Here is a 26,712-nt window from a genome sequence, read left to right as displayed (position 1 = left end):
GCATTCTAATTCTGAATCCATCAAACTAGGAACGATACTATTTTTTTTTTGGAATTTCAATACGAATGCCTAAAATCAGAATTAGATTTCCTTTCTTATTCAATGACTGTGGTGGAAATTAAATTATATCAAAAACTTTGAACTTATCATTATGGAAATTCGAGATCTGTCAATAGAATGAAAAAGTTGATTTTAATCTTGGGAGTTCTGGGTTTGACTAGATTTGAAGCAATTCTACTTCAACAAATATCTCTTTGGAGAAGGATTTTACATCTATTTTTTTTTATTTCAACAAAGATGTAAGAGATCCCTTGGATAATTTTAAAAATGAAGTGGCTCATAAACATGAGCCAGCAAACCCTTTGTTTTCAAGATACAGGGTGTTTCTTGTAGTCCTACTTTTTTGTGTTCAGAGTTGGTAAATAAGTACCAAAACTTATAATTGCTTTATTTATCACAGCTACCTAACTGGATATTTATAATAATTTGGATTTTCCTGCGAATTACTATATTGAATTTTTTTCTCGAAATCGATTGCAGATACGACAAAACTACAAGAAACCAAGTGTAGTTCCGAACCAGAGTTTCTTTTTGAATTATTCTTAACTACCAGTGGTTCACAAAAAAATAATTCTGGAGGAAAGAAGCGGACACCCTTCCAGAAAAAAATTACCCTGTAGATTTGCATTCAAAATTAGGATATCACATGATGAAAACTTTAAATTGGAATATCTATGCCAATTCAAGTTAAATATGTTGTGACGGAAAGGTGCTTCGAGAGAAAAACTTGAACTTTAACACTTGTATCTCAAAAACAAAGCGTTTGTGGACTCATGTTATAGGACTTTTTTTCTTGAAATGATCCGAGAAATCTGTCATTTTCAATTGTACTTCCAATTCGGGAACACGCTGTTGATGTAGTCAATTTAAAACTGATGTCTTCACAAATAAATTGGAATTTGAATGAAACACAATAAATTATACAACACAGCCCAGTCAATTTTTCGATGCGAATTACTCAGTTCAGTTCTTTGATAACTACATATTGAAATTTTGTGACTAGAATGATACAAAAAACTGAAAAAACGGGTAAGTGTATACCGATGACGAATGCAAAAATCACAGATGGAAAATAAGGGGCGATGCCGAGAAAGCGGATAGATAAAGGAAAATAATAAACCTCGGACAAAGACGAGCTCGTAGTGCAATAAAAGTACTTATATAAAAAGCGATAATAAACTCATAAACTGTAAAGTGGTCCGATTTTTTACTGACGTGTCGATTTCAAAGGAAAGTAAAATGATTATTATTGGTTCATTTTATGACGCCCTCCGAGTGTTTAACCCTGGAGTGACTCCTTCAATCGCTCATTATTCGTTACGCCACTGGTATCGTTTGAAATCTGGAAATATTTAAAATAACCGAGTAGATTAAAGAAGCTCCTTCGGACGCGGAGGCTCTCAATCAAGTACTTCTAGATTATTCCTCTTTGTGTCTTCTCCGACGGTTGCTTTCTCAATGGTAACGAACTTGGAGAAAGTTTGACCATGACTTAGTGTCAGCCGCTGAGTTAGATTCGCGGCCAAGACATTAGGAGGTTCTCAAGCATACCACAGTGGTACCGGATGGACGTGCGCTGACCCGGCTCTCGTGACACACTTCTGGTTTTCCATACGAATGCACCAATAGGTACAGAAATCTTACCAGAGTTTAACTGACTGCCAACAACTTCGCTTCTGGCACTGAAGACAATACTGATTAGTGATTTGTTCTTTAAGGAGTACAAGGGTAAGTGTCACCCCTAATTTCGCTCTTAGTCTTGATCGGATTTTGTGCTACACTTTATTTGAATAACTGGTGAATGAAGTCTGTAAAGCTTGCTTGCCATTTGACACTTTTACTTTTTATTTTAATTTTTTCGTGAACACTAGAAGGTGCTTGATTGATTTCTAACGATTATCCAACATATAAAAACAAATTGATGTTATCGAAACTAATAAAACACCGTAATTGTAAAATGCAAAATTGGTTTTTCCCTTAGCTATCGGCAAAATCGGTAAAATCAATATTATTATAAAGCTCAATTTTTCATATTTTCTTCGGTATAACTTGTCATCGTTTACCGGACACTTATGACAGTTGCTACCCCCTGTCAGACACCCCTAAACTTTGATAAATTAAAAACGATTAAACATTTTTTTGTAATTTATAATAATAGAATAAAATTTTTACCTTATACAGGGTGTACCATGAGTTATAGGCTAGTGGTGAATACAGGTCATTCAAGCCTTTCAGAAAAGTAAATTATATTGTATCCTAAGACTGTTAGTTTCGGAGATACAGGGTGATTCATGGAAATTGGCTTCAATTTCTGATCTCCATAACTTGGGAATCAGCAGTCCGATTTTGTTCAAATTTTGTTGGTTTATTTACTTCATGCAGCCCTTCAAAACGATGAATGTAATTTCAATATTTTCAGGGCAGTACTCAGATTATTGAGTTTTTTTCTCTAGACTTCGATATCTATATTATTTACACGTTTTAAAGAAATATCGTTATTGGCATGAAAAAATACATAATTCAGTCTAATGAATTCAATTTTCACTATGAAACATCTATTTCAAAGGAGTAGCAAACGAAAGAATTTATTTGTTATGTGACTTTTTTGAAATACGGTCCTGTTTTTATTCCTTTTGTGATAATATTCGATGTAATCTGATAATTTTTCGGATTTTATAGCTTTCTGTTCAACTCTCTTTCATTGTAAACACTCAGCACCTACTGATTGTTGTAACAGGCTGCTTAAAATATCGATTAGAAGTATGCTTGATGAAACTGAATTCTTTTGAAACTAGATATCAAATTTAAAATGACGTTGTCCATCTTGGAAAAAGTAAACTGTGAATGTATTAGGAAAAACTCAATAATCTGAGTACTACCCTGAAAATATTGAAGTTTCATTAATCGTTTTGAAGTAAATAAACCCTCAAAATTTGAACAAAATCTGACTGCTGATTCCCAGGAGATCAGAAATTTAGGCCAATTTGCATGAATCATCCTGTATCTCCGAAACTAACAGTCTTAGGACACAAAACAAGTTGCTTTTCTGAAAGATTTGAGTGATCTGCATTCACCACTAGCCCATGGTCAGTCACTCATGTTACACCCTGTATAAGGTAAAAATTTTATTATGCATTTTCATCTCGTGAAACGTTCATATATGGAAATTTTAACTAGAAAATTCACCATTCAAACATACGAAGATCTGTTGTGAATTTCCTTTTTGATGCTGGCTCATCTTCGAATGTAGATTAACATATAAGAAGCGGAAATCTGATGCCAAAAGAAATGAGAAAACGAACGGTCCTACAAAGAAGTATCAACAGCTATGTAAATATGAAGATGAAGGATATTTACTCATTTGATTTGAAATACATCAATTTTAAAAACTCGAATACTCAGGTTTGATTTCATGAAGCGAATATTTAGGAAATGAAATGAGCTTTGTAGCATTGCAAAAAAAAATATATAGGTATATGGAAATTATACTGAACTTACTAGGTTAATGTTTACTTTGACTCCACTGCAGTCTCGAAGTGTATATAAAAGTTGAGATAAGTTTTTAGATGTACCTACACATTTTCGTGAAGCTTCACTCTCTTCAGAACAGTTGAGAATAGAAGTTCTTCTGAACTGCAGATTCTGAAGCTCTAATTAATATTTTAGCGTTTTTGTTGGAATGGGTAGCGGTTCATGAATTGACAAATTCCTGGAAATGAAATCAGCTTAATTTTGTTATATATCTTATTCATAAAAAAAGCTGATTATCCAGAGCCTCTTCAAAACTCCCACAGTGAGGGGGGATTTAATTTTAATGCACCCTCTTCGTTATTAAAACATGGTGAATCAGCATTGGGGACCTATGTAACATGAAATATAAAAGATTTGGAATATTTATGAAAAGCTGGATATAAAGAAATGTTTCATTAGCAAATTTTGTTTTGTTCAGAATGATAATATAATGGTGGGAAGTTTTTTGGACAGAGCTTATAAAGTATTTCCCATGAAAGAGATTTCGATGGATAAATCACAGAAGGACCGTGGAATCTCTTCTCTATTTGAACTTTTCAAAGGTTTCTGAATGAAAAATTGCCCCGCATCAGGGTTAACGCCTGAAAAATCGTGGCAGATTGGTGCTCGTTATCAGGTTTGATGAGCCTTTATTTTTCGAAATTAATCAACGGAAATGTACGATTCACCTCCATTGAACTAAACACGAATTTATTGATTCAAAACGTATTTTCGGACTTTCATAAAACTGTGAACTAACCCTTTCACTTGATTCAGACTTATTCATTGAAATTGAAACATTATCCAGGCACTTTTTCACGTAGAATCCAGTGGCATGTTCGTCTTTTCAACAGGGGTTTCAATTAGGAAGCTATGACCCAAAGTTATGTTTTTTCAAGTGGAAACACTAGATTCCTGTATCATTTTTTGAAAGCTTAATTTTTCCTGATTTCAAAAATATATAACATCGTATAGTTTGTATCAATATAAATTTTAAATTTGACAAACCATACGATGTCATATATTCTTGAAATCAGGAAACATTAAGCTTTCAAAAAATGACACAGAAATCTTGTGTTTCCAATAAAAAAACCATAACTTCGGACGAGTACGCCACTGGATTCTACATAAAAAAGTGCCTATATAATGTTTCGATTTCAGAGCTCTATCATCAATATTAACGGAGATATAATTTTTTTCGATATCACCATTCTTCCAATTTTCGCTTATAACTCGAAAACAAAAGAAGGTGGCCAAAAATGAATACTACTCTCGTAAGTTTTTCTGAAAAAGAGAACGAGAATGGATTATCAGATTTTGTCTATCTCCTCTGGTTTCAAAGTTGTAGTGCTAAAATATCGAAATTTGTCCACCCTGTATAGAGTGTCCCAAATTGTATGCTCACTGAAAGCATCTCGAAAACTATAAGGCTAAGAGAAAACATTTTCAAGGACTTCAAGGACTGATTTCTTTTTTCGAAATAATACGATATCATAACGCGAATTGTAGATATCATGATTCGTTCTCGAGTTACAGGGTGTTTCTTGAAAAAATATCGATATCTTCTGCTTGAGCTATTAAAAAAATTCTAATTGATTTTCAGTTTGAATTAGTCATAAGTGAATCCAACCCACAGACTTTTGGCTGAGCGACAAAATTCTAATTCCATGTTAAATGAACAAATTTTGTGATACATCAAGACTGCACAATTTTTTTTCTCTTGAGCTATGGGAAACATGTGTAATTAGTTCCGCTGATTTCTACTTTCTCTCATTTTGACACTGTAGCATCATTTAATGATGAATAGAATTAGCATGTGGAGGATGAACGATTTGAATTTGTAAAACATGACCTTGTCCCACAAAACAACGAATAGAGATTAATTCTGAAAAAATTCCGTATTTGTGAGCACTCTTGCTAGAAGAAACCTGATTTCAGATTAATTAGAAAAGAAATAATATGGGAAGGAACACCTGCCCCTGACATTGTGGGAGAAATAAATGAAATTTTACAACCAAGTTATGAGAAAATTGTTCAGTGGAAATGAAGACGATTATTTTCATTCGAAATCCTGATCTGTGTGAGGAAAAATTAATAATTAATCCTTGAGTTGTTCTTCAGCTGCTATAAAGAAGTTTGAAGTGGTTATTTGAAATTTGTGTTGGCTTGTTGAATAAATAAAAAGTTAACAACGCTTCAGAGCACTGTTAAAATATTTGCAGAAAACGATTTACAGGAAAATATATCCAACCAGGTGGATCCTTTGCTTCTATTCAAGAAGTGTTTGGCAATCGGTTTGAAGGACGAAGGAAAATATTTGTTTTTTTTTTCTAGAGAGAGGATCAATGATAATCTGCGTTTTAAATTTGCAGTTCTAACAGACTTTTTTAGAGTAGTTCAATTGGAAATTTTTTGGTCCGGGAATGGTCTCATTTTTCGATTCTGTCCAAAAGTGAACTGGTGGAAACATTCGAGCTGTTGGGACAAATTAGTGATGTGAAGAATCGAAACCGTGTGAGTCGCTCAAGAACAACTGTTCTTGACGAAAACCCAGGTTTGTCGATTCCTCGTCGATCTTGGGAGCTAGGCATTCCCCAAACAATATTACATCGTATTGTGCATGAAGACCTGAAGTTTTCAGAGTTCAGTTAACAAAAAAGCTGTCGTATCTTAGCTGAAAAGGTCCTTGAAATGCATCAAAATGATTCTCATCGAAAAATCATTTTCAGTGATGAGGCACATTTTCACCTCAGAGGCTACGCAGAATTGTCAAATTTGGGACTAGGAAATCCAAGAATGATTGTTGAAAATGCTATCCATTCACAAAGTGCTACTGTTTGGTGCGATTTTTAAGCTGGTGGTATGATTGGATCATAATTGTTCGAAAATGAGGCTAGTGCATCTGTTAGCGTGAATGGATTACGCTACTGAGCTATGTGGCCGAAATTGGAAGATATTGATGTGGTCGACCCTTTTTTTTAACAAAATGGTGCTACGTGCAACACAAGCAACGAAACAATGTCAATTTTCAAAAAAATTTTCCTGACAATGTTATTTCTCGATGAGGTTAGGGATTTACGGCTTGACTTGATATTCAAGCTACTTGACTTGAAATCAAATCAAGTTCAAGTCAAGAAATAGTTTTTCAATGTCAAGTCAAGTACAATCCCCAACATAACTTGACTTGAAATCAACTCAAGTTCAAGTTGAGTAATAGTTTTTCAATGTCAAGTCAAGTACTTGATAAATATATACTTGACTTGGTAATGAAAAACTACTACTTGACTTGAACTTGAGTTGATTTCAAGTCAAGCCCAAGTCAAGTAGCTTGAATATCAAATTGATAAGCTTGAATATCAAGTCAAACCGTGAATCCCTAACATAACTTGACTTGAAATCAACTCAAGTTCAAGTTGAGTAATAGTTTTTCAATGTCAAGTTAAGTACTTGATAAATAAATATTTGACTTGATATTGAAAAACATTTTACTTGAAACTGAGTTGATTTCAAGTCAAGCCCAAGTCAAATGATATGGTAATGTAACCATAAATTGTTTGTCTGATAATTATTGTGTGATTGTGCTATATTAATAATAATAATAATAATGTAGTTTATTTTATCATAAACATTAATCGCAGAGGCTTCAAAGCCTGTACGCGATATTGTAATATTATTTAATGTACTGATATATTATAGTCATATATTGGATTGATTTTGACACCATCTGCGATATTGAGATGAATAAATATTATATTATATTATATTATAACCATAGCCGTGGCGACCATTTGGGTGATAATGTTGTCCTTTTTCATCGTTGATGTCATACCTTCCTCTTCATAATGAAATGAACTTGGTTTGTCTTGAAGTATACTAGTTTTTTTTTTTAATATCAAAATGAAACCGATACGAAGGGAATCCCCTTTATTCTTGATATTTCCACAATTTCTCCTACAGCGTAACAGAAAAACAAGCGATTTGAGTAGAGTTCCAGTGGTGGGCCCTGTCCCTCAACTTCTGGCCGAAAGTTTTTGCGAAGAGTGCCACGAAACGTTGGTGTAAACGTTCCAGAAATCGTCTAAAAAGTTCTTCGAGCACTCGTTTTTAGCAGCGCCACGGTCTGTGTGTGTACGGTCGAAATAAGATGTCTCCGAGCGTTTGGATCGATTCCAAGCGAATTCTGTGGCTCGCCAAATCCGTTTCCTAGAAAAGCTCGCAAATTCCAACGCGGATGGATATAGCACTTCTATAAATTCGTGAAATTTCCTGAAAAACTGGGAAAAAATGGCCTTTCCCGGGTTTGCCGTCGGCTAAACTTGATTTGTTTCGTTGGACATTAATGTCTTGGATCCCTGATGTAATTAATTAAGGACTACACGTATTTTCTATTCGGTCGATATCAACCGGAAATCTGCTCACCAACAGTTTACCGAAAAACCATTAATCATTGTTCAAAACTAGAGCAAACATCCCCAGTTTGCTACTAAAATCTCACAAGGTCTGACGTCATTTCAAAACTAAAGTGAACATACTCTAGTTATAATATTTTATAATATATGATCCTTGAAAAAATTTTGAAAAAATAGCATGAATAGTCTACCAGAAACTATATCACCAATAAAAACCCTGGAATACAAGTCAAGTAGTAGTTTTTCAATCTAAAGTCAAGTCAAGTATTTATTTATCATTACTTGAATCATGTCAAGCTACTTAATTTTTAGCAGTTTTATTGTGTAGTGTCACATCAATAAAAAAATGATGAAATGAGAAGAAACCTTGCAAAAAACACTTTAATTTATCAAACTTATTATATAAAAAACCGGAAATATCAACTTTTTTGAAATAGAAACATAAATTGAATCACTATTAATCATATCAAAATAAAAAAAATAGAGTTTCTTGATATTGAAAAACCTCCAGGCTTTGTTTGATTTCATAATTTTCCATCCAGGATCTAAGACACATGAGGCATCTTATAGCTTTGTCGCCTAACCTATTGTGCGTTTTTGTAACTGTAAGAGCAGCTCTGAAAAATTGTCTTTCAACAGAAGCTGTGGATGCAAGCGTTGATAAAAAATCCTTGGCCATTTTGGCCAAGTTTTGAACGATATTTTTTAAACTACCAAAATCTACCAATAGATTTCATAGAAATGTGAGAAAACTACTAATAAAGTCACACTGGCGGATGCTTCAGTCTCTCGGCGCTCGAGGAATCCTCTTATTTAGTCTAAGCGCGCCCGAGATTGCAGAAATATATGTCGTGCGACGCGTGCATATCAAACTCAAGTAATATCAAGTAGCTTGTTATCAAGTCAAGCAATAAATATCTAAAATCAAGCCAAGCCAAGCTCAAGTATAATTTTTCACGAGCTTGATTTTCAGGTCAAGTAGTTGGTTAAAATGTGAATCTACTTGGCTTGATGAATTCCCATCAACAAAAACCCACTAAGTTGTTCATTTTCCATGCAGAATATCAAATTACTTTTCAATCGCTTTAAGGTTATGACTGATCAATTTTTTTCAGATGTGAAAAGGAATAATTACATCAAATTTCTCTTATTTTTCAGGAACTGTCACAAAATGAAATTGTCCTTCATATTCGAACTACTTCTGATTTTTGTGTTCATTGCATTTGCAGCATCTGCTGTCATAGGTGAGTAAACACATTTTTTTTGATTTACCTATCACACTATTTTTGATTGGCGGATTCGTATAAATATAAGCTCAAAAAAGGAGTTCTATTCCCTATTCCCTAAAATGTCAATTTGCTGAGCCATGAGATGCCTTCAACTTTATTATCTCAAGTACTAACCGCAATCTGAAATTTCACTTACATTACTGGGGAAAAGTTGAATGAAAGAAAAGCGTAAGCGTCAGGACAAAGCTGGAAATGCCACGCCAGCAGAAATAGTTGGTCTGGGAGATCCAAGGGAAGTTTTATGTTCTCGTTTTGTTTTTACAATATATCGATACTGAAGACACACAGTGCTGGCAGACCCACACAGCAGGTGCTATCTCAAAAACTTTTATATTGCTGTTTTACGACAGATGTCCAAACGTAAAGTATCTCTTCTCCAACATCACCATTTGCTTCATTGCAAAGGATAGAAATTAGTCTCCAGGATTTCACAGATGAAAGAGTCTCTTCTTTCGACCGTTGAGTTCCTTTCATTCTTTCCTCCTGTATATTTTGTTCTAATAAAACCCACTGCAATAATGATAAACGTGTGAATTATGAGATAAAAATTGTATTTCAGATAAAAGAGGCTATCACAACAGGAAAGGTGAGCTCAAGAAGCATGTCGGACGTAAGTCTGTGGACAAAAGAAGACAAGGATCCAGTGGTACAAACTCGAACAGATATTGCAGCTGTAACATGAAGCTCTGCAATTGTTGCAGAGAATTCAATTTGCCCGTCGTATCCTTGCAAGGACCTGGATGTGCTTCCTTACAACATCTTAAAGGAGATCGGTTAGCTATCTCGATGAGCTTTGGCGAAAGAGTATTGACAAATACTACGATATCCAGTGAGTAAATATACTTTCACGAGGTTATGTTTTTCAGGAAAAATAACTAGGTGGATAACGTGAAGATATTTGGAGATTTCGCGAATGTTGAAACAAAAAATTGCTCCAACTTATTAAGGCATCGTTCGTGGATTGTGGATTAATTAACGTATTTTTCAGAATTAATAATTATTTGAATTAAGTTTCAGAAAACGTCGAAGCCAAAATTAATGAATTGAACTCATCAGGTTAATTAATTTGTAATATTGAAATCTAATAATTTCTATTCCACAATTAAGAATTTTTTTAATATTAGAATGAAAAACATAGCCAATCTTATCTGAATAAAAAGTTAAATTCCACGTATACATCATTTTGATGAGCTTTTCAAAATTTTACTTAGAGAAAATAAAAGTCTGGACATGAACTGAACAAAATTTAGGGATATATCACAATTTCCGGTAATTTTTCGAAAAAAATCATATTGACAGAAATATTCTACAATCTTTTGTGGGCCACCCGGTTACAGAATAGAAGTTGTTCTATGAAATGAACCATACCGAACCTTTTAGAATTTGTTTTCCCTCAAACAACAGGTCAATTGAAAAGTCCCCGGTCTAGCATAGTAGAACACATTTTTATGGCAAAATTCGATTTTATTATTCAACATAGTTGCCTTCGAGAGCGATACTGCGATTATAACGATCTTCCAACTTTTCGATACAATTTTTTTAGTACGATTTGTCTTTCGCTTCAAAATAGGCCTCAGTTTCGGCGATTTCTTCTTCATTGGCGCTAAATTTCTTTCCAGCGGGCATTTTTTTGAGGTCTGAGAACTGGAAAATGTCGCTGGGGGCCAGATCTGGCGAATACGGTGGATGCAGAAGCAATTCGAAGCCCGATTCATGCAATTTTGCCCTTAATTTCATTGATTTGTGACATGGCGCATTGTCTTGATGAAACAGCACCTTTTTTTCTTAAATGATCCAATAACGCTTTATAATAATCGCTGTTGATGGTCTGGCCCTTTTGGAGGTAATCAATGAATATTATACCTTGCGCATCCTAGAATACTCATGCCATAACCTTGCCAGCTGACTGTTGTGTATTTCCTCGTTTTGGATTCGGTTCATCGTGTGTAGTCCACTCAACTGACTGTCGATTGGACTCCGGAGTGAAATGATGAGGTCATGTTTCATCTATTGTCACATATCCACGCGAAAATTCAAGTTTATTGCACTTAAACAGCTTCAAACACTGCTCAGAATCATTGACAAGTTGATTTTGATCGATTTTGAGCTCGCACGGCACCCATTTTGCACACAGCCTTCTCATGTACAAATATTCGTGGATGCTTTGATGTACACGTGCACAATGTCTGCTATCTCGATCAACTTCACTTTACGGTCATTCAAAATTATTTTGTGAACTTTTTTGATTTTTTCGTCGGTGACCGAAGGTGTTCAAGTGAACATCATTCTGAAAATTGGATATTTCGATATTCCTCCAAGAATCTGCAGATATTTCTTGGAAAAAAAAATTTTACAGGATAAATTCCTCGTTTCCTCTCTAAGGTCTGAATTTGTACAAAATAATGAATTTATTTTCTCAGCGACATTCTGAAATAACTCCCACACATTTATCTCCTTGAATTTTCCATAGGAAATACGTTTGTTCGAAATGTTTACGACGTGTCACTTTCCACTACAATGGAAGCCACATTGTGGAAAATTTACATCGATGAAGATAAAATTTATTGTGTGGTAAACCGACTATGAAGTTCAGACATTGTGAGGAGTAGGAATTTAATGGCCGTCTTAATTCCAAGAATCACTTTATTTTACAGCTGTTATAATGAAGATGAAGAAGAGCCGGCTAGAAAATAATCATAATTATTTCACCGGAAATAATAGATTGAATTTTGTACAGGAATCCGACGTGAACCAGAAAATGAGGAGACGGAACGAGGAATTATTTGATTCTGGTTCGATTTCCGCTCAGAAAAGTGCCAAGCAACTTCATTGGAAGTTTTCGAGAAAATCGCTCCACTTTAGACGTTCAAACTATCAAAGGTGAAGGGGTCCAGGTCAGGAATCAGTTATATCGAGAAATAGGGAGACATTTATTTGAAACACTTAAATTCCATCACCGTTCATTTTTGTCAGTTGAATTTAAAATATACTAACTGACAAAGAAACTGCAACACCCAGATGGAGCTGTCTAAATTTTAAATTTTTTTTTGGTGAAACATAGATAGTACAGCAAGGAGTAAATGACTGCAATTCGGAGAAAAAAAAAAGGGTTTAAAATTTTTTTAATGAATTTGTTACTAATGTGTTTGTCCACCGCGATTATCTATACACTGCCCAACACGTCTCGGCATTGTTGCAATGAGATGGTCTATTTCTTCTTGAGGGATACTATCCCAAGCTACCTGTACTTCATGTCTCAGAGCCGACAAAATCCGAGGGGATTGGGGTAAATTCACAAGCCTTGTACCAATGGTGTCCCAAACTTGTTCTATGGGCAAAGGATCGGGGGATCTGCGCGGCCATGTCAAAAGAATCACATGGGTGGCTTCGAAGAAGTTTAAACTAACTCTGGCAACATGAGGTCGGGCATTATCTTGCTGAAATAATGGATTCTCGAACCGGTTAAGGTAAGGGAGAACATAAGGCTCTACTATTTTTGGAAGGTAACGCAGCGCTGTCAAGTTACCTCGAATAAAAACTAAAGGTGACCTACTTGCATGTGCAAAAGAACACTCTACCCTAGAGCCTACTGTCTGGTGTACATGACGTTCAACATCAAACAGAGGTTCACGTCTTTCTTCCCGACGTCGTTTAATCCTTCTTCGGTTATCATGAGCACCCAAGGAGAATCGAGATTTTCCAGAAAAGACGACCTGTTGTCATTCCACATTCCAATGTTGACGTTTTCTGCACCACTGTAATCGTTGCCGGCGATGCTCAACCTTCAGGGGTAACACAAGATGGGATCGATAATTCTTCAGTCCAAATGACCTTATCCGGCGGTAAACTGTTCGGACAGATACAGGATGGCCTTGTTCTCCTAACCACTCATCAGCCAAAGATCGAGTTGTCGCAAATCGGTCTCTAATGGCCATAAGTCTTAGACGTCGATCTTGAACTTCATTTGTGCCCCTTCGACGTTCGGTGCCTACTCTTCTTCGATTTTGGGTATTATCAAACCACGCTTTACAACATCTTATAACACTCCGGTCAGTGATTTTTTCGAAATGACAACCCCGCCTCCCGTAGACTAATACTTTCTCTGGACCTCTTTTAAATTCACTTAGCTGTCGATAAATTCCGCGTACACGTGCTCCATGATTTCAACAACAACTAAACATTGCCTTTGGATCTCTTCAAACAGTTGGTTTGTTGTCAAATTTAAAAAACTTGCAAAAAACGACTACAATATTCAAGTAACAACAATTGATTACATGAAAAAGACCTTCACAGTTTTTTTCTCCAAATTCAATCATTTACTCCTTGTTATACTATCTTTGTTTTACTAAAAAAACTTTAAAATTTAAACAGCTCTTTCTGGTTGTTGCAGTTTATTTGTCAGTTAGTATATTCACACCTTCACTACAACGTCGTTTTGAATTTGAACACACAGGTTGGATTTATGATAAAACACATTCAAAAGATTATGACATCTAGATTTCATTCGTATTTCATGATGAAGGCCATAGAAAAATGAACATTGCATTTTTTGTTTTTTTTTATGGAACAAAGTATATCTATATATCATTAGACTAGGTCCCCTAAGTAAGAAATAACGAACCAATAGAAATATGCAACGGTCAGGAACATACTGAATAGAACCTATACTCAGTCAGTCTATTCATTTGAGAAAAGAAGCTTTTCTTCATTATTTCTCCAACAATCCTACTTAATTCCTTCTCATTCTCCAACTGGAACAGAGTATATCATAATGGCAATACAGTGGATGACAAGTTTGTTTCGGCATTTGCTATTCTCCGACAAGATCTTATGAATAATGAAAAGCTCACTGGAATTAATCTGCATACATCTTTGAATCTATCGACGGCAAGAGTACATGTGTTCACAGGAGCCGAGTTTACGAAGATGCCGAGAGTTAAAACATAGTTTCAAAGTACCCTTGTGCATAATTAACCAGCCGAACTAACCGTCATCAAATGATGTATTAACAAACATGATAATCGCCTAATTGCATAACTGATGACCAGAATATGCAACATTCAGTAGTCCACGTATTTCACGCCTACCTTTCCCTAATTCAATCAATTTTTCAGGTAGGAAACCACAGCCGGTTTGCATGCCATTACCTGGAGGCATTTCGAAATTCTGCGGCCGCATCTACAACATAGGCCGAAAAGGAGACGATTTCCAAGCTTGTCTCGGCTTAGAACTCCGATCATTGAGCAACATCGAGGCCTCACTTAGGGTGTCCTGCTTCAAATTCGGTCCCAAAGGTCTTAGAGTTGAGCCATCGCAACCTCTTCCAGTTGTTGAAGAAGAGGAAGATGACGATGACGACGAAGATGATGAAGACGAGTTCGATTTCGATGGAGATGATGACGATGATGAAGATGAAGATGATTCGGAGAATGATGTGGAAGCTGTAGAATATGGAGGATTTAGCGTGTTTGACGATGACTTCATCGATCAATACTTCGAGTCTGACAACACTGGTAGTAAGAAGAAGCCTCCAGCGAAGAAACAACCAGTTCAAATAACCAAAGCACCTATTAAGAAGACAACCAAAGCACCTGTGACGAAACCATTGAGGAGGAAACCAGTTAAAACGAAGACTTCTCCTAGACCAAAACCAACCCGCACCTCTTACATAACCAAAGCACCTAAGAAGACTGTTAGAAGCACAACCGCTACTACCCCTATTTCCATCAAAACTCCTTCCACAACTTCCACCAGTTCTTCAACAACTCTAACCTCATCCACCGCTGCTGACATAACAGAAAAAGCAAGTTTGATAGAAGAAAGCGCTACAGCTATACCTGAACAAAATATCACAAACAATAATTTCGCAGATTTTACACAAATCAAAAACGAAATTAATACAGAAGCATCTGAATTATCAACAGTACAAAACACTATATATACCACCATCCAATCATTCACAACAACAGAAGCAATAGTATCCAATGACATCAAATCATCTTCTACACCAAAAGAAGAGGAAGATGACGATTCTATTGAATCCAGTGGGAGTGAAGAGAACCCAATCGCAGAAGTCGTTGAGGATATGTTAGATGAAAGTGATGAGATAATCGAAAAGAAGAACGCTACCCTAAAAAGTAATAAGAAAAAAACTAACTCCACTTCAGTCAAAGAAGAGTCAGATGATGTATCGGACATTCTTGATGGCGTTGTAGATACAATAACTGGAGAAGATTCTGATGAAGACAAGGCTGAAAATGATGATGATGAGGATGAAGACGATGATGATGAGTTTGATGATGATGACGATGAGAATGAAGATGATGAAGATAGAAGAAGAAGGAAGAGGAAGTTGGAGCTCAGAAAAACTGAGGGTAGGAGAAGCAGAGATATGTGGTTAGATAGATTACATTGGTGAAAAGATTGCAATTCAGGAGAATGATAATTTATTGAATTATTTATTGAAGTATTTATTTATTTTATTTATTATTATTTATTGAAGATTATATATGTTTTGTAAATATTTGTACCCAAAGTTTCACAGTATTCATCAATAAAATTTTACTTTTTTTATTGAATTCTTCATGTATTCGTCTCTGATGTTGCATCGTAATAGTAGTTTCATTTTTGTGATAGTTTTTTTTAGAGTGAGAATTGAAATGATTGGGAGATGAGACGATACAAGTTTCTTATAACTTATATTTTCAAAGGATGTTACAAAAGTACCTGCTTTTTACTGAGTAGACTGGACTATATATCGCACAGGAAAACATCATTACATCGATGGAGTTTTAGGGTTCTTTGCTGAAGTCGAAGAATCTCTATTAAATCGGCATCGATCCAAAAGTCTGTTCCAGGGCAATCTCTTTTTTACAACCACCCCTTGTATCATATCAATGTCAACCCCAATGCTCGGACCGGCTCTATAAACTATCATGGCACCCCCAATTCTGCTGGGTATCTGGAATTGTGCTGAAAGAGATTTCATAAATTTCTCCTGCCTTTTCTTTGCGGAAACTGGGGTGCTCTAGTAATTGAAATTAGGTCAGTGCAGTAGGGTGGCCCCTTTGATGAACGCTTTCTCTTACACCCCACAGCGGAGGATGGCTATAACTGTAGCAGTAACTGGTTTCCAACCAAGAATTCCTTCAAATCTGAATGGGATGTTGGATTATTTCTGCAAGGGTTCCGTATACAAAGGCGTCATTCGAAAAATAACACGCTTTCTGTTGTTTTTTCGTTGGGGGAGAATTTTTATCTGGAACTGAGGAATGGAATCACTATCAAAGGGTGGAATACTTTGTGGTTCATCTCCGTCAAAGTGTTCGAATCTATTGTTGAATAACTTTTGGTAGGTGGTAGATTTTTTGCTTTATAACCATTCGAAATTCAGTCTGCTGGCTAAATGAATTTTTATACAAGAATTGTTTGGTGTTTAGTGTTGATTCATTGAAATCGAGATCTGTTTGAAGTTTATTACATAGTTATAGGCCAAAAAACACTCTTTGAATGCTCGTAAAAAACTAGAAATTTTGAGGATAGGTTGAGTTTGTTGATGGGCAAATCCAACTTGAAGTCAGAGTAAATTCAAGAATATCAGAAAAAAATACTCAATATTTTCGAGACAGCAAATCCATTTGGGTTGAAGTTTGGTAAGAATATTAAAATCACTCAATGTTGACGATGCAGAATTATAAGATTTCGTATCATTAGCATCCTTGATCCCGATAAACTAACCGACAATAATATAATTTTTTTTTTTAATATTGAAATGAGTAAATTGATATCTTTTCTGGTGCAATGGGAAGTCAGAAATTGATGAAATCATTCGATGAATAATTCGTGCTTGTGTTATAATTTCAAACAAATCCACCAATGATTTTCTGCAATACCGTTTGATGTTGAAGTAGAATCATTGATCGAAAAATGGGACGTTTTTATAATTATTTGGACACAAAACAATGTATCATCAGATACATGTAATTTTACTTTCTTAGACGAGAGCTAAGTTCAATTTTCACATGAATCATTTTTAGTATATTGCCACATTTCTGGTGATATTGGCAAATAATTTCAGAGATATCAAATATTTAAATAAGAATATTTTCTAAATTTTGTAGTGAAAAGAGCGCATTGAAATATCTATTTCTGAAGTGTTTGTGAGCTTTGGAAAAATGAGAATAGATAATTTCATTCAATGGTGCGGTAAAAATGAACATTTGCGTAAAATTTGAAGGGTTCAAGTAGAACATTACCTTAGCAATTTGAATAAAATTATAGCAAGATATTGTTAAATTGTTCGTTCAAAAAAAATTTCCGATTTAATATCTCATTCATTACGTAACCTCTGAGACACCTGCTCATCTCATGGAATTAGGCATCCCAAAACGATTTCTACTTTGTTATTCAACGAAATTGCCGACAAATTTAGTGATCCCAGTCTGAGGTCGAAGTAACCTACTGCCTTGAATTTTAACCTGGTTACTCTGAAACGTAAACGTCAGTTGCCTCGTTTTTTATTACGTTTTTCAATAAGTTTCTGAAGAGAGGTAGGTGCTTCAGGTCCCGAGTAGAGTAAAATTTTTTCAATTACGAGCTCAGGAAAGAACGGTTCAGCACGTAAGCATACCAATTTTAGCAGGATTTCTCTCGTCTTTCTACCTTTCGGGTGGCTAGCTACCTTTAGAAAAACCAGAAAAAAGATGACGAATACATTTTCATTTGAAAAATCTAGAATTATTTGTATCTCGAAGACAGGTATGCATAATTTTCGGGAATTTCTTAGTATTTCCTTTTTCGGAAATTCACCGGGATAAGAGGAAATTGAAGGAAAAAAATTGTACAATAGACTGCTCGAAATGGATTGATAATATTCTTGTTAGAATACTTGTAGGCAAAACTTCCTAGACTCGAAACACAAAGAAGAATTCCCGCTCAGATCAGTGAATTATGAATTCCTAAAACGAATGAATTCTATCTTGATTATAATGGGTGTTTTTTTCGAAACGTTACGTTATATTATCCCTTATCATTTAACAAGAACCTGGATTGCGTTCAGAATCAGGAACTGAAGGTATACCTCGTCTCTGTCTACCAGCATGCCCATAGGCATCAAGAAGATAAAAGCCACCATCCCAATATCGACAATGAATGAAAGTTGCTTATCAGAATCGACGAAGAAAGTGTTACAATCCATTAGTGGGTGACCATCATCTCAGTCTGGCAGAATAAATACAGCATTTCGTGTTTGAACAAACACACGTATGAACCAATAATGAAGGTGCACATTGGAGTTTCAGTTTCAGTTTGTATTGTGCTAGTGAATTATGTTATTGCCGGTAAATAGTTCCATGTTGATTGATTAGTTTGTTTCAATTATTCTTGAGAGTTTTCCTAGGAATGCTTGTATTCTAAATGAAGAAGGCATCACTTATTTAGAAACCAGAATTTTTTTTATCATTACAGAGTAGAATTTGGATGCTGAAGATTAATGAATATTCAATTGTTGACGAACACCTGAATATTTGATCAATATATCCAACATTTCATAAATTTAAAACTTCGTTCAACTAGAGATCGATCTTTTTTTCGTTGATTTCAGAACTGCACATTCTATTTCATGTTTATTCAAATTATTGTTCGAAACCAACGAACATTATTATCATTATTTGAAATGAAAATTTGCATTAGGATGTAGAATGAAAATTTGATGCCTCTTGAGGAATTTCATCTTCATCACATTACCAGAACCTTAAAAATGTATTATATCGAAAAAAAATTCTCATTATTTCCGGATATTGATATGGAATAGCAATTTCAAGCTAGGAGCAGAATTGAGAGCTGATCACATTATCAAAACTATATAGAAAATGCGAAGAGAATATTGATTAACAAATTCTCACTGAATTATGTTTGTTTATATGATCCTATTTTTTATCTTTTCTTTTGATTCCTATTTACTTTCATTTATGGTTTAATTATGTTCAAAGGTCCTTTTTGGTAGGCATTCACAGCTTGGCTTGATTTTCAAGCTACTCGGCTTAAGCTTGACTTGATTTCAAGTCAAGTTCAAGTTAAGTAGTTTGTTTCTCAATAGGAGCTGAAGATGTTGGCGTTGATAAAAAAATCCTTGGCCATTTTGGCCAAGTTTGGAAAGATATTTCTGGAACTACCAAAATGTAGCAATAGATTTCATAGAAATGTGAGAAAACTACTAATAAAGTCATACTGGCGGATGCTTCAGTCTCTCGGCGCTCGAGGAATCTCCATATTTAGTCTAATCGCGCACGAGATTGCAGAAATAAATGCAGTGCGACGCTTTTATATCAAGCTTAAGTAATATCAAGTAGTTTGATATCAAGTCAAGCTATAAATATCTTAAATCAAGTCAACTTCAAGTATTAAATTTTTCAGGAGTTTGATTTTCAAGTCTAGTAGTTGGTTAAAATGTCAAACTACTTGGTTTGATGAATCTCTACTTTTTGGTGGCTACAAGGTTAAGTGGGTGAACTTACCCTTGATATTTCTATTGAAATAAAAACATTTATTGATATTATTATCAAAATCATGGATCACATTCTAAGAAAGGATTATATCGGGAAATCATCGCATTTATCCTAATAGCTTGAGAATCCGTTGAATCTGCATTCCAATAAATTCCGCCAGTTCATCAGTTGCAATTTTTTACGATTTTAGTTCGGGTATAGGAGACAACACCTGTATTCTATATTCAACCCCAAACCTTCCACAGCAGAGGCTGTAAAAAGAGTGGCTGGTAGTAAACGAAAACGGGCAAAATTGAAATATCCAAATATATACGACCCTTCAGCGTCAATATTAGCGATTCTGGCCTTCATGAACCTATCTGCGTGGCGTTTTTGGCCTTTTTCACTGCTCCAACTAACCGTTTTACAGGGAAAGTGAAAGCAATAGAAAGCCCCGATACATATGGAGACAACTCCAGAAATGCGTCGATAACACCAGCAGTATTACCAACAACACGACCTCAAGCAGTGATAACAACAACACGTAGACCGATTTTATCAGGCTTGCGATTTCCTTGTTCCTGCCAGGAGGGCGAATGCGGCTGCTGTACTGGTTATATTCTGGATAGATTCAATCAGAAGGGGTGCATAAATATAACTTACGACCCTGACGACTTCTCTGTTACGGCAGCCATGTCTATGAATGGAAAGGTTCTCTACCGGAATAGCGTATCAGGTAAATATACATATTTTTCTACCTTTATCTACGTCAACCAAAAATGGCTTACCGTTATGTTTCGTCTTCCTGCTTCCGCTTAAATGACAGATACGATTTTTCAAACGAAATATACACAGAACTTTTCATTCTTCCTGAAAGTATTCACGTTCAGAAGTCCTGATATGTTATTTTGAATTCCATATACGAGAGTGGACTTCCAATTGCCCATAGTTCTAATGAACTCCAGTAGTTAAGATAACTTCAATAACATCATGAGTTTGTTGTGACTCTGAACAATTTGAAACTTTGTAAAGATCACTAAAACTTTAGTCAATATGTTCAAAATATGATACGAGAGTGAACTTCCAATTGCCCATAGTTCTAATGAACTCTAGTAGTTAAGATAACTCCAATAACATCATGAGTTTGTTGTGACTCTGAACAATTTGAAACTTTGTAAAGATCACTAAAACTTTAGTCAATATGATCAAAATATGATACGAGAATGGACTTCCAATTGCCCATAGTTCTAATGAACTTCAGTAGTTAAGATAACTTCTACAACATCATGAATCAATTGTTGTAACTCTCTCTCATCAATTTGTTGTGACTCTGAATAAGTCGAATCTGTGTAAAGATCACTAAAACCTTAGTCAACGTGCTCAAAATATGATATGACAGTGGACTTCCAATTGCCCATAGTTCTAATGAACTTCAGTAGTTAGGATAACTTCTACAACATCATGAATCAATTGTTGTAACTCTCTCTCATCAATTTGTTGTGACTCTGAACAAGTCGAATCTGTATAAAGATCACTAAAATTTTGGTCAACATATTCAAAATATGATATGACAGTGGACTTCCAATTGCCCATAGTTCTAATGAACTCCAGCAGTTAAGATGAGTTCTACAACATCATGAAGCACCATAAGTTTGTTGTGACTCTGAACAAGTTGAATCTGTGTAAAGATCACTAAAACTTCAGTCAATATACTCAAAATCTAGGGATATGAAACTTACAGAGAATGGGATATTAGATGAAATATGAATTCTCATTTCTACACTCCGCAATCAAAGAGAGAGAGTCAGCTTATTTTTGAGATTTATCCTCCAGTGATTATTGGATTTTTGCAGACCCCAAAAGAGGCTTCCAAAAAACAACATTGGTACATGGATGGTTTCTCAAAATTGCTAGTATTACGATTAACTATCAACAAGATGTACATAGTTAGAACACACATAACATATTTTTGAGGCCATGTTAATCGAATGGCGAGAGCTGACATCTGTAAGGCTGTCTATTAACTAGAATCTAGATTGACCTTTCTGTCTCGAACATGCATATTATGCACTTACTGCTTAGATGAGATGCGGTTACAACGTTATTACTTCGTGCTTTCTAGTTGATTATATTAGATCATTAGAAGGATTGACATGTTGATTTTAGACATTTAAATAGTTTTCAAAGCAACTTGACAATTTCAAATTTTTAAGGCTTATAACATATCATGATTTGTGAAGACTAAAACAGCTAAGCAATCAATGACAACACGTTGATTTAATAATTTTTCATGTTTCATTCAACTCCTGGAATCCAATTTGTTCAGCATAATTATAGTTTCATCATCAAAACTATTTATAAATATAAATTTCCATAACCGAATTCTAAATATAAAACCCTGCTCAACAATTAATATCTGAGCATTTAGAATGTGCCAGTGGGGTGTATAAGGCAGGGTCCATTTTTCTTCATGATAATTTTTCGTTGTCATTTTCAGGTAAAAATCCTCCACCTCTCTGCGCCAGGATTCCAAGATTCCAAAACGTCAAATTCTGCGTCGAGTTCTCCAACATCTATTTCGCAAACAGAAATGTACACCTTTGCATTGATGCTGAAGCAAACTGGCAAGATTACACCCTATTGGAGTGGTCTTTCGATTGCATAAGGATGGGCGTTTCAGGATTTGCTGTTGTACCTCCAGAAGAAGGAGGTGGTCTTCCTTCAAATGGGGTGGATGTAGTCGATCAAACTGACGAGGACTACGACGATTCCGCCAAAAGTGAACCTGTTCAAGGACCGGAGAACACTTTGATTTTTCACAAATCAATAAAAAGTTTGAATAAGAAGGGAACAGACACACCAAATATCAAACTGAAGAAACTGGAAAACAATTCTGTATTGATTTACTACAAAAAACCATGACTGATGAACATTTATTCGATAGTTTCATTTATAACCCAACGTTCAGAAAATCTCCCATCTTCTATTTTGTGTAATTGCACTATTGACTCCCTCTGAAATATCTACTCATATTTTCCACCAATAAGAAACACGACTATGGAAAATGGCCAAGACGATTACCCTCGGAATAAAAATTACGCTTCGAAGGAACACTGAAGCACTTCAGTTTAATTGGGTTCACGCCACTGGTTTCAAGAAGAGGAATAAATGAATATTCTCCTTTGTTCCACGGAGGTAACCCTAGAGTATGCTATTTGTTTATGTACATTCCGAGCGGCGCGCAATAATAAAGAATCCTGGAATGTTGAAGATATATATCTAGTGGAAATAAGAATATCGTTTCCATCATAAATCGAAGAGCAAGATACTGTTATATGTCCCTTGTCGTTGGAAAATTGGGAATATACTTACATATAAATACCAGCTGACAAAGTAAACATTAATTTAATGCTTCTGAATCAAACGAGGGGGAGCAATTCCTCTTTTAAAATGCATTCCACATTATTCATGACGATCTGTCGGTCTGTGTGTGTTCGAATCCTTGACACTATTCCTTCGATTTCCTGAAAGTTCGTATACGTACTAGAGCCTGTTCACACATAATACAATAAATATACAAATAGGCATACAAATGAACAATAACTATAATACAATATAATTAGGAAGGTCTACCAATAGAAATAATTCACATTGATCTACAAAAGAGATATACCTCAACAAGTAGAACCATATATTTTTTCTTACTTTTCTGTGAAATGGATATACAAATCATAAATTGACAATTCCAAATTCCATTGCAAGTACGATCCTGGCAGTCTATTAGGGTCAAAGGAGGAATAGGATTTATGATTGTTCGACCAAAAACAGTTGCCCTATGCGCAAACCATACAATTTATTCTCTTTATATTGCTCCGTCTTATATTTGAACTGATTATAATACTAAGTTGATGAAACTCTTTATTGGTATTTGTGGGCATTAGAGTTAAAAAAAGAGAAGTTCTAAAATAATTTAAACTCTTTCGAATATACGGTACGTTCTGAGCATTGGTAAATTAGAAGTTTTCGGGAGATAACAGTTACAAGACCGTAAATAACGATTTTTGGAAGCGAAGCAACCTTGCAGTAAGATGCTTCATCATATGTAGTATAGTTGCATATCTTGTAGAAGAACGTCAACAAAAATGGAATCAAAAGAACTGAAGATATCCACACATAAGAGAATCCGGCGTTAAAACGAACCCCTTGCCTTTTAACTTCTACGTAAATATGGGGTAGAGAATTAACCATAACAGATTTATGGGGAAACTTGAAAAATTCCTGGAGGAACTCCAAGGTCGAAACAAATTGCCATATTTTGTAGGGATAGGAATTTGTCTTAAGGGAAGTGTGAAATATACCCATATATTTTGTGGTGGAGCGTAATTGATTTATTATTTTCATATTTTTACCGCAAGATTGCAGGCTTCGAAATCTATTTTGATGAAGAGTTTTAGGCTTAATTGAAAGGAAATTTATTACTTTTATTTCGGAGCCATTATTGATTGTTCAATGCGCCATCTACAATATCGGTTTGTCGAAAAGTTAGTTGGAGTTTTCTCCTTTGAACAATATGATCTGGTGCGGGTCTTTCTACTTTCGAGGGAGTTCTTTCATTGTTGGAAATTTACGGGCTTAACACTTTTTATATGAGCCATGTCTGCAACATTCATTTCGAAAATTGAATTAAAAAAGTCGTACGTATCAGACAAAGAGGTAAGTTCCATAAAATTTCGTTCGAATAAACCTGATCGATCGTTTAGGTTGATAATCCGATTTGTGATTTTGACACATTAGGAAATGTGTTTACGAATAAATTGCCTTGTTCAATTATACGTTGCCTAATTTTCAATCCTTGGTTCAGAGTTGCTATTTCAGCTATTTTGTAGGTGTCTATAGGACACACCACATTTTACCATGTGTTGTTTTTATGATCAGTCAATTGGATACCTGAATTCAGTTGAGAAAATTCAATAGTAACCTCTACGTCGAATATAGTTCAAGATTATATTAGATGAAAATTAATTTCAAAGTTATTTAGTAGGTAGTCTTGTAGAATATAGTTTATGGTTGCAATTCTTATGTTTTTGTGTTCTTCTTTGCTTTTTGAGCGATGCCTAGAGTGAGAAAACGTGAAAATTATCGACTACTGAGTGAATTCTTTAGAGGTAGTATTATGGGATTATGTGAATGTTGTTTTTCATTCAGAGAAACTGCTTATCGTCTTCACCGTAACCAATCCTTTGTAGTACCCACGGTGTATGGTCTAGAGAAGGTCAAGAACATTTTCGATTGATGGCGTTAAGAGAACATCTTCTGCTTCCGCTGACAGATCTTCAGTAAAACTTTTGGAGTAGTGTAACTTGCCAATGGATTGGGACTACTCTTTTCGGCAGGAATTACCCAAACTGCCTGTATTTTATACATCAGGAGGAAATCGATAGCCTGGTTCAATCCATGCCGAAAATGGCGTGAGAGTGTCGAATTAATAGCGAAAGAGCAACACATTTAACTTCTGTTTAATTTCCTTGAAATTTTGATCAATCACTACCTTTGACTAGTTGAACGTTTCTACAACGTTTGCTCAAACAATTTAGAAGCCAGTTTGTTGCTGGGTGTTTTATGTCACAGAGTACCTACTTTTGAATTTAATCAATGGAAATGGGGGTGTAAAGTTAATGACTGACAGCCAAGATCGAGTTGATTTTGGTATTGTTTATGGTTGCAATTCTAATGTTTTCGTGTTCTTCTTTGATTTTTGAGCGATGCCTAGAGTGATACAACGTGAAAATTATCGACTACTGAGTGAATTTGTCAGAGGTTGTATTATAGGATGACGTGAAGGTGGTTTTTTATTCAGAGAAACTGCTTATCGTCTTCAACGTAACCAATCCTCTGTAATACGGAGTATGCTCTTGAGAAGGTCAAGAACATCTTTGATTGATGGCGTTAGGAGAACATCTTGTGCTTCCGTTGACGCCTCTTCATCGACAGCAAAACTTTTGGAGTGGTGTACCTTACCAATGGATTGGGACTACACTAGAAGCTTTTCGGCATGAATTTATCTAAATTGTCTGTGTTGTGACATATCAGGAGGAAATCGATCTCCTGGTGAAATCCATGCCAAAAAGAGCGTAAACGTGTCAAACTAATAGGGAGAGTGCAACACATTTAACTTCTGTCTACTTCCCTTGAAATTTTGATCAATCACTACATTTGACTAGTTGAACGTTTCTGCAAAGTTTGCTCAAACAAAGCCAAATTGTTGCTGCGTGTTTTATGTCACAGAGTACATTTGACTTCAACCAATGGAAATGAGTGTATTGAGTTAATGACCGACAGCCAAGTTCGAGTTGATTTTGTTATCGTTTATGTTTGCAATTCTAATATTTTTGTGTTCTTCTTTGCTTTTTGAGGCAGCGATGCCTAGAGTGATACAACGTGAAAATTATCGACTACTGAGTGAATTTGTCAGAGGTAGTATTATAGGATTACGTGAATCTGGTTTTTCATTCAGAGAAACTGCTTATCGTCTTCACCGTAACCAATCCTTTGTAGTACCCACGGTGTATGGTCTAGAGAAGGTCAAGAACATCTTCGATTGATGGCGTTAAGAGAACATTTTCTGCTTCCGCTGACAGATCTTCAGCAAAACTTTTGGAGTGGTGTAACTTGCCAATGGATTGGGACTACTCTTTTAGGCAGGAATTACCCAAACTGCCTGTATTTTATACATCAGGAGGAAATCGATAGCCTGGTTCAATCCATGCCGAAAATGGCGTGAGAGTGTCGAATTAATAGCGAAAGAGCAACACATTTAACTTCTGTTTAATTTTCTTGAAATTTTGATCAATCACTACCTTTGACTAGTTGAACATTTCTGCAAAGTTTGCTCAAACAATTTAGAAGCCAGTTTGTTGCTGCGTGTTTTATGTCACAGAGTACCTACATTTGAATTCATTC

The 26,712-nt window shown here is 35.3% G+C and overlaps 2 protein-coding genes across 2 annotated transcripts; both read left to right on the top strand.

Moving 5' to 3' along the window:
• The first annotated feature begins 1,594 nt into the window (after positions 1-1,594).
• On the top strand, positions 1,595-15,846 carry LOC123686255 (MATH and LRR domain-containing protein PFE0570w-like). Its single transcript, XM_045626272.1, has 4 exons — positions 1,595-1,788; positions 9,138-9,223; positions 9,828-10,097; positions 14,383-15,846. Exons 2-4 carry the CDS (start codon positions 9,151-9,153, stop codon positions 15,684-15,686), a joined length of 1,647 nt encoding a protein of 548 aa, XP_045482228.1. The 5' UTR covers positions 1,595-1,788; positions 9,138-9,150; the 3' UTR covers positions 15,687-15,846.
• A 2,605-nt stretch (positions 15,847-18,451) lies between these two features.
• Positions 18,452-22,688, top strand: LOC123686262. Its single transcript, XM_045626280.1, has 3 exons — positions 18,452-18,606; positions 20,183-20,488; positions 22,250-22,688. Exons 1-3 carry the CDS (start codon positions 18,543-18,545, stop codon positions 22,672-22,674), a joined length of 795 nt encoding a protein of 264 aa, XP_045482236.1. The 5' UTR covers positions 18,452-18,542; the 3' UTR covers positions 22,675-22,688.
• Positions 22,689-26,712: the final 4,024 nt, after the last annotated feature.

Source organism: Harmonia axyridis, chromosome X, assembly GCF_914767665.1.
Source record: "Harmonia axyridis chromosome X, icHarAxyr1.1, whole genome shotgun sequence".
Lineage (NCBI taxonomy): Eukaryota > Metazoa > Arthropoda > Insecta > Coleoptera > Coccinellidae > Harmonia > Harmonia axyridis.
The sequence above is the reverse complement of the archived record's forward strand: the minus strand, read 5'-3'. Positions and strand labels throughout refer to the sequence as shown.

What these genes read in the sequence shown, in the direction of transcription:
- LOC123686255 (XM_045626272.1), top strand. Translation starts at nt 9,151, where the DNA reads ATGAAATTGTCCTTCATATTCGAACTACTTCTGATTTTTGTGTTCATT. An exon ending in TGCAGCATCTGCTGTCATAG is followed by an intron (nt 9,224 to 9,827) that starts GTGAGTAAACAC and finishes ATTGTATTTCAG; the next exon opens with ATAAAAGAGGCTATCACAAC. An exon ending in GACAAATACTACGATATCCA is followed by an intron (nt 10,098 to 14,382) that starts GTGAGTAAATAT and finishes TCAATTTTTCAG; the next exon opens with GTAGGAAACCACAGCCGGTT.
- LOC123686262 (XM_045626280.1), top strand. Translation starts at nt 18,543, where the DNA reads ATGAAGGTGCACATTGGAGTTTCAGTTTCAGTTTGTATTGTGCTAGTG. An exon ending in AGTGAATTATGTTATTGCCG is followed by an intron (nt 18,607 to 20,182) that starts GTAAATAGTTCC and finishes ACCGTTTTACAG; the next exon opens with GGAAAGTGAAAGCAATAGAA. An exon ending in CTACCGGAATAGCGTATCAG is followed by an intron (nt 20,489 to 22,249) that starts GTAAATATACAT and finishes TGTCATTTTCAG; the next exon opens with GTAAAAATCCTCCACCTCTC.